The sequence below is a fragment of the Durio zibethinus genome, chromosome 13, assembly GCF_047325235.1.
Source record: "Durio zibethinus cultivar Kanyao isolate XHJ-2024 chromosome 13, ASM4732523v1, whole genome shotgun sequence".
Lineage (NCBI taxonomy): Eukaryota > Viridiplantae > Streptophyta > Magnoliopsida > Malvales > Malvaceae > Durio > Durio zibethinus.
Window position 1 is genome coordinate 5,019,432 of NC_143174.1, and position 8,947 is coordinate 5,028,378.

At 29.4% G+C, this 8,947-nt stretch overlaps 1 protein-coding gene across 1 annotated transcript; it reads right to left on the bottom strand.

Moving 5' to 3' along the window:
- Positions 1-562: 562 nt before the first annotated feature.
- Positions 563-3,708, bottom strand: LOC111304416 (calcium-dependent protein kinase 34). The gene is made up of 8 exons (XM_022900967.2): positions 2,899-3,708; positions 2,621-2,764; positions 2,339-2,491; positions 2,036-2,151; positions 1,702-1,869; positions 1,475-1,602; positions 1,272-1,371; positions 563-1,023 (listed from the first exon to the last, which is right to left on the bottom strand). The coding sequence occupies exons 1-8, from the start codon at positions 3,599-3,601 to the stop codon at positions 931-933; spliced, it is 1,605 nt and encodes a 534-aa protein (XP_022756702.1). The 5' UTR covers positions 3,602-3,708; the 3' UTR covers positions 563-930.
- Positions 3,709-8,947: the final 5,239 nt, after the last annotated feature.

The following is an 8,947-nucleotide window of genomic DNA, read 5'->3' on the forward strand; positions in this document are numbered from 1 at the left end:
TATATGAAGTTTTTTAGATAAAATTTGTAAAGTCTTTCCTTAAAAATGATTTAATTAAAGTTTTAATAAAAATCCAAATTGATAAATTAATAGAATTTAATGTGAAGATTAATACTATGTAAAAAAAATTAAAAATGTTATTTATAATTCAAATTTGATTAATAATTATTTAACGATAAAAATTTTATCAATATTTTTACTAAAAATATCTATATAAATATATATATATATAATTTTTTTAAAAATTTTACACATTTTATTTATATAATGAAATCTTTTAATTTATCAAATTTAATTTTCAATTTTAATTTTTATTTAATTGTTTCTAATAAGAAAATTCACGAATTTTACCTGAAAAACTTCGTCTAAAAGTTTCCCATATATGAATACAATGTGAGTTTAAAAGATATATCATCTAACAGAAAGTTTCTCAAACCATAAATATTAAAGAAGTTGCACATAAAAGAATCGAGTTTTCAGTTAGTAAGCCAACAAAAGGTAAGAAATTGTAATGCATAAGACTAAAAAAGGACATGAATCAAACTCAATCACCTAACTATTTGTAATCAATTTCTCTTTTTGTGGATGCAGTGAGAATGTACATAAAAAGGGCGAGGGAACACAAATAAATAACCAAAGCACAATTAGCACCCATCAAATTTCACAATCCTCGAATTCCCACCAAACCCACCCCCTTTTTCTTTTTTTTTTTAAACTTTAGCCATCTCCTCATTATACAACCCTATCCGCTCTCAATGATCTGCTTGATTTTGTATAGTAATGTACAAATAAGCATTACCCTTCATAAGAATTTGTATCAATGTTTTCATGCATGCATATTTTTAACCCCAGCTCCTCATCCATTAGCCTATCAAGGGAATATTCACAATTTCCTTCTTCTTTTTGCCCTCCTTTGAACCAAAGCAAAGCTCAAACGAATACATCACGTCGCTTCTTCGGGTTTGCTTCAGGGTTTCCTTTTCTCATCATTGCGACAAATTCATCATAGTTGATCCTTCCATCCTGCAAAAATGTCAGGCATTTGTAATTTATGCAATACATGTATGTCTAAACAATACAGTCTCATGCATGTGTATATATTCATCATGACTTTTAGCTTGAAATAATGGGAAAGAGAAGGAAGCTGAAATCTTTTGACAGAAGCTCTTTATAATAGTTCCAAAGGAAGTGTTTAACCCCTTTTCTACTGATTGATGATGAATTTCTTTTGTTTTTAATTTGAAAATGAAATGGATATGTATTTTGCTTACATTGTCAGAGTCAACTTCAGAAAGGATTTCCTTTATATCTCTGCCATCATGCATGCCATATTCACGAAGAGCTTGCTCTAGTTCTTCAGTCGTGATGTACCTAAAAGCAGGCATATACAGTTATGCAGAAGTAAAAAAGAAAAAAAAGTTGCAGAACATAAATCAAATAAGCTACAGTTGCTTAGTTTTATTACTATCATTACCCGCTATTGTCTTTATCAAAGTGCTGGAAGGCATGGTAGAGATGGTCTTCTCTGTCCATTCTGTTCATATGCATTGTGGCCGTGATGAATTCATCGTAGTCTATGGTTCCATTTCCATCTGCATCAGCCTATTTTTTACGAGAAAAATGAAGGAAACACCATATATTTATCTTATTCATGACAAAAGAGAAAGATAAATTTGATCTTTATCTTTGGGAAAGACTTACAGCCTCCATTAGTTGTTTAACTTCATATTCAGATAGTTTTGTTCCTTGTTTAGCAAGACCTTGCTTCAATTCTTCAAGTGTTATTGTCCCGCTGTTGTCGGTATCCATTCCCCTGAACATCTCCTTCAATCCCATGATTTCTTCCTCTGATAAACAGCCCGCAATGACCTACACAAGAATTTCGCGAAAATATGATCAGAAACAAATTTCCTGGAGTTATCTGGCAAGTATCCAGATACATTTCATTTATTGCTAATGAAGCAGTTAGACCATTAAATTGTATGAATGTTTTTGGGAAGTCTAATCAATGAGATGTTTAATATGGATTTATTACCCGCAAAGCAACTTTCTTGAATTTGTTCATTGCTTTGAACTGTTTGAGCCTGTTTAGCACTGCGTTGTCAAGAGGTGTGTCAGGTGCTTCACCATCCTCTTTGATCCATGGATGACCTGTTGGTGGCCATACACTCAATCAGAATCATGCCCAATGTCCAGGTAGCAGAGACATGTTCATTCCCTATCAGATATTATTTATTGTTGTTTGTTCCCAAGAAAATGGTATGGATGTATGTCCAGATAACGTCACATATCGAATTTAATTAAAGCACAAAACGTTGAGGCATGCATGCATACTTACTTAGAACCTGGATGGCTGTTAACCTCTGCTTGGGATCCGAATTTAGCATCTTCCTGACAAGATCCTTTGCTTGATGTGAAATTGAAGGCCATGGATCACTCGTGAAATCAATTTGGCCACGTAAAATTGAATTGAATATCCCATGTTCGGATTCTAGCAGGAAAAATTATCTTAGCTTTAATTTTCTGGATTACATTTACTAGGAATCGATATGTATTTATGTTTGATAAAAAAATTGAATAAAAAAGGAGGGAAATGAGACTGACAACATAATTTACCTACCTGCCCAGAATGGAGGAACACCGGATAGAAGAATATACAACATAACTCCAACACTCCATATATCGGCCTCTGGTCCATATCTCCTCTTCAAGACTTCAGGTGCAATATAATATGCACTACCAACGATATCTTTAAATACGTCTCCTGTTTGGAATAAGGCAAAATCATTGTTTGTTGTCATTAAATGTATCACGGGAGATGGAAGAAAATAGGAACAAATCCTAACTGAGAAAATTGAGGAGAAAAAAAAGAGCAAAGATGAATAAAATTATCTCAACCTGGTTTGTAAAAGACTGATAGACCAAAATCTGTGGCCTTGAGAGGGGAATTTTCTTCCTTGTTCAACAACAGGAAATTCTCAGGCTTGAGGTCCCTATGGATGACCCCCATCGAATGGCATGTGTGCACAATCTGAACAATTGTCCTAAGCAAAGAAGCGGCTGCACGCTCGGTGTAATGGCCCTTAGTAATGATCCTATCAAACAGTTCTCCTCCAGCACATAGCTCCATCACCAAATGAACCGAATGCTTATCCTCGTAGGCTCCCTTGAGTTCCACGATGTTAGGCTGACCCGTCAAATGGTGCATGATTTGTACCTCCCTTCGAACATCCTCAATATCCTCCTTGTTAGCTAGTTTCCTCTTAGCTATTGTCTTGCAAGCGAATTGTTCCCCTGTTGCCTTATTAGTACACAAATGTGTAACCCCAAACTGCCCTCTACCCAACTCTTTTCCAATGTTGTAGGTGGATTTAATATCTTCCATAGGGCGGCCTAAGACTGGTCCAATTGTGGTAGGCTTGGAAGGCTTGGAGGAGGCTGCTGGAGAGGTTGAAGCTTGTGCATGGCTAGTTGGATTTTTGCCGGAATTCTCCTGCAGGGAAGAACTGCTAGCATTGTTACCACTATCAGGCGTGGTGTCTACCTTTTCATTGGTGTCAGTGGCATCGTCGGGGTTGCCACGAGAGCAACAATTCCCCATTGTGGAAGGGAGATAGAGAGAGATGGGGTTGAGTGAGGGGGGTTGGTGATGGCCTTAAGCAGATGGAGAATTTCGAATTCTGATTGGGCTGAAGAAAAGCTTGTTACAAAGAGAGAGATTGAGAAAAATTGTTGAATGAATAGTACACCAGCTTGGATTTTGGTGCAGAAATTGGAGGGGATTGATGGTGAGGGATTTTAGGATTAATTCTGTGTACATTGTGTTGAAACAGTCATTAGGTGTCTTTGAAACAGTTGGAAATGCAAATGTTTTTGAGTATTTCTCGGCCAAAACTTGAAAAACCGTTTTTCTGCCTGTTGGGGACTTCCATCAATGGCTGAAAATGAAAATGTTAACTACTGTAAGTGCTGCCTTTATTCTTTGCTATATTACAAGTTTTCAATAACTGTAAAACAAAAGATTTCCCCTTCTGTCATTTCATGAAAAATGTTTTTGGATTTTGATTTGGACAGTCAAATTTACTGAGAAATATATTTCGGCTTTAATTTAGCTTGATGGTCACTTTTAACTAGTCCAATGGGCTAGTTTTATTTATTTATTTTTTTGCAGGATACATTGGGGGAGGGGGAGAGTTGGGTTCCTAATCAAGCCCTCTACGTTCCTATCAAGCATCTTAACAACTAGGCCGAAGGCGTGGGGATAAAATAAAAGTCTTCACCACTTCATAATCATCCATCATCAGTGAAAATAGGATTTCCTTTTATTGGGTAGTGATTTCTAACCTGGTAGCTTCTATTAATCAAGGGAAAGGAGAGTTCAATCCCAACCCTTGAATGACCAAAAAACTAGTATCTTTAATCCAATAATTAGACTTCATGACCACAAGGTGGTTCTCGTCGTCCTTTTTTTTTTTTTGGTAATAAAATATTTTAGAGAATGAAAGATTCAAAATGCAACTTTTTTAAGTAAGAGGAATACACTTATTTACAGTAGAAATGAAAGTATTCGAGTGATCCTTGTTAGGTCGAATACATTCTTAAGCTAAAGGTCTAAAATAAAGTCAAGTTCATGAGGCTCACAAGAAGAGGATCGTAAAGATAAGCTTCAAAAAACGTCGCATGTACGTAACTTGTCTTAGGGCTTGTCTAAAGACGAATAAAGCATGGATGCATACTTCATAATTATATTTTCAAATATAAGTATTGCAGTAGAGGACTGGAAAGGAAAGACTGTTCTCTCCTCTTTGACAGATTAGACAAACCCTCCTCCTAAAACTTTTATGAACCTTATCCTATCACCCAAAAACACCTCAAAAAGTTCTCATATTTTTATTAAACTTCAAATTTGGGTGATCATTAAATTCTTCAAAATATGATTGCTATATAAGTGAATCTTTACGGGTTCAATTATCATTGTTCTTCTCTATTAGAAAGATAATCGGTAAAATTACATTAGTAAAAAGAACGTACCTCTCCCTAATTTTCTTTTTCATGTACATAGATCACATTAAAAAGGATTAATAACGACTTACAAAGGTTAACAACTCAAGTTTGGGTTTGGCTTAACTGTTGTTACATTCTCTGTGAGTATTGAAATTTAAATATCTCCCGTATGTGTAAAAAAATTATCAAGAGTTGTTGACTTAACATGGCTTGATGATATTCAATTTAAGTTCAAATGAGATGGTTTCGACTTAAGTGATCAAGTCAAAACTTAGAAACGGAAGGAAAAAAAAAATTAAGGATCTTATACTTCAATAGCTAATGTCATTGTACACTAATATTTTATCCCGAAAATCAAGCCTTGTGTCAAAGTTACCTAAATTGATTCTCAATCTTATCCGGGTTTGGTCAAACACTTTAATCGAATGTATCAAGTTGTTTTATTTATCAGGTTGTTTTTGTTTTGGATCATTTTAAAATTTCTTAAATTATTAAATTTTTATTTACTACCTTTTACTTTTGTTTTCATGTATTATTATTATTATTATTATTATTATTATTATTATTACCGCTTTATATATTTTTTTCTTTTTTCCTTTGTTTTGCTTTTCTTCTTCCATCCCAAAAGTTCTCTATGCATTTATTACACTGAATTCCAACCACCCTACCAGCCTCTTTGCTTGACCTTTGTCCCAACAAGTCCACAACTAATCTAAAAAAATCTGGAATTTGGTTTTTAAATTGGCTCTATAAATAGTGCCAATTACACAGAGCTAAACACGGAGAGTAAATTTTGGACAGAGGGAGATTTTTGGGATTAGGAGAAACTACTATAAAGACATAGCAATTACACGTAGCCAAAAATAAAAAAAATTTATAAAAAAATCTACCACATCCCTTGTAGGGGAACCAACAAAAAAATTTCCAAAAACCAAAAAAAAATAGAGAACAAAATTTTTGATCTAGGTGGTTTGGGATTTTTCTTAGAAAAACTAGTTAGAGAAAGGAGTTCAGTAAAGTAAAATGAGTGCTTTGGGATTCTTTTGGGAATTTTTTTTTATTTTTTTGAGCTACCGAAATTTGAAAAATGGGTCAAAAATTAAAAATTAGTTGAATTTTTTGGTGCCAATTAAATTTTCTGACAATGGTGCATGGCAGCAACCTATCAAAAATAGATAAAAAATTTTAATAATTTAACTTTTTATTAGTAATAATTTAATGTAAAAAGAATTCTCAAGAAATAGATAAAAATTTTGAAACTAACATGGATTTTTAAATATCCATAATCTCAAATTACAAAGAATGCTAATTTTTGGATCTCTTAAAATTATAATATGATAAATAATCAAATAATTATAAAAAGATTTTATTTACTCATCACAAATAAAATCTTTTAAATCTTTTCACTATTTCATTCATAAAAATGGGTGGGTTGTTGATAGACTTTTTAGGAAAATAAAAAAAATCAATAAAATAGAAATTATAACTTTAAATTTAAGATAAAAACATTAAAATGATAAATATATTGAAAAAAAATTTATCCATAAAATACATAAATTTATATCATGAATATAATTGCAAGTGTAATTGATACACATTTCAGTTTTTAAATAATGCCTTCATTTTGAAATATATTTATTTCGTAAAACTAATTAATTTTGTTAGTATATTATTATATTATAAAATTATAAGAATGATATGATTATTTTAATCATATTATAATTAGTTTAATTAGTTTTATCCTTATAAACCTTTATATCTATTATTTTAATTAATTTAAGAAGTTTAAAAAAGAAAGGAGAAAATGACTTACCCAAAGACAAATAATGCTTTTTTATTGAGAAAAAAACTATATTGATACGGAGTGTTTGAAGAATCTCATATTGCTGTCTTAACATAAAAAATCAAATTATAATCATAGAAAGAAACCATCAAAAGTTAAATGAAATCTTCTAAAGAAAACATAAATTTGTTAACAATATAAATGAACATGATAACATAAAATATCTACTTTCTATTGTTTAATTATCACATGAAAAAGTATGGAAAGAAAGAAATCAAGAAAAATATAAATAAATAGATTAAGAGAAAAAAAAAAAAAAGAAAAACATGGGATAACAAAAGATATCAAAATCTTATCAAAACATCGAAATTTGAATCACTTTTCATTTTTAACGAAATCATACATTACCAAAAATTTAAAATTCATGAAAAAAAACACAATGAAAAAAGTGAAAAAAATGCAAATTTTATTATAACTTAATTGCATAAAAAAAGATGCAAACAGAATATTAATATGTACTTTCAAAATAAAATGAAAAGTATAATACAATTGACAAACCAAATCTTTCAACTCTTATCACAACAACTAAATTTTTGTTAAAAAAAAAAAAATCGAAAGCCATAAGCAAAAATGGGTTCTAAACGTGTCTCAAATGACCAATAGATAAATTTAAACAATAAAAACATTGATAATGGATCATATAAAAATAAAAAATTATAAAGATGTAAACATAAAGAGAATGCTAACAAATCTCATGATTAGTAACATGCTATATACCAAAAATCTAAAAAATAAAATATATAAGAGATTAAAACCATTTATATAATCCAAAAATCAAAAATCAAAAGTTATAAATAAACAATATAAAAAATAATATTCATGTTTATAATTGAATAAAAAATAATAAAATAAATCACAGCTAAGAAAATAGTATGACAAAAACAAAGAAAAAGTATATATATCTTTTCATCAATCAACATCATTTTTGTACTTATACGTTATTTAATCTTATAACTATAAATATTTCATAATTGATAAAAATAAATTTTGATCATCGATCTAATCATCTTTTTAAAAAATAAACATCGATTGTGGTATATTCTAATTTGTTAATAGTTAAGCATAAACTGTAAAAGAAAGATAATGAAAAAAATAAAAATTATAAAAATGTAAACACTAAAAAATTACACTAATTGACTAATAGACAAACTTGAAATACAAAAAAATATAGATAATGATTAAAAATTAAAATTTACATAATAATAATAAAAACCTCATGATTACTAATTGGTTAATAGACAAGTTTAAACTGTAAAAGAATAGCATAGTAAAAAATTATAAAAAAATGCAAACACTAAAAAATACATTTACTGATTAATAGACAAACTTCAAATGCAAAAAAAAATAAAAAATCATAGTTCATGATTAAAAAAATACAAAAATTATCAAAATGAAAATACAATAAAAAAACCTCATGATTAATAATATGACAAACAAAAATTACAAGAAGAAAGTGTAATAGAGATATGAAAGACACCCATATGACTTCTCACCTTTAAAAAAAAAAAATGGAAAACCATAAATCACATTAAAAACAAAAGTAAAAATTATAAATGTTACAAAACCAAAGGTTTCGATAAATTTCAACAAATAACTAGTTTAAAAAAAATACAAGAAAATTAAAAATCAATAATCTAAATAAATGTTAGAAAATGAAAAGTTTATTGTGTATTATGTAATAAAATTAGGATATATAAGTTTAGAATTTATGTGAAAAAAAATTTGGCATTTATTTTAAAATATTTGAGTTTTACATATATATATATATATAATGATTGGTTCATATTTTAATTATTTGCCATATTTACATGGAGATATGTATTGAGAACTAGTATAAAGTTTGTAAAGCTAATAAGTCATGATCCCAACTTTATTTAAAACTTTTTCGGTAAGAATATATTTTTGCCTCTTATATATAAAGAATACATTATGACCAAAATTTAATAATTTTGATCTTAAACAAACTCTCAAAACTATAAAGGCATGAATCCATACATGAAAACTTTTCTGTTAATGGTTGATTATATATTTGTATTCCATGAAAACTTTTCTACTGAAGATTGATTTTATATTTGTATTATTTTAATGAAAAAAATTAGA

Excerpts from the sequence above, each read along its gene's own strand:
- LOC111304416 (XM_022900967.2), bottom strand. The coding sequence starts at position 3,601 with ATGGGGAATTGTTGCTCTCGTGGCAACCCCGACGATGCCACTGACACC. Across the intron at positions 2,492-2,620 it reads TGTTCCTCCATTCTGGGCAG|AATCCGAACATGGGATATTC; the intron begins GTAGGTAAATTA and ends TTTTCCTGCTAG. Across the intron at positions 1,870-2,035 it reads TCAAGAAAGTTGCTTTGCGG|GTCATTGCGGGCTGTTTATC; the intron begins GTAATAAATCCA and ends ATTCTTGTGTAG.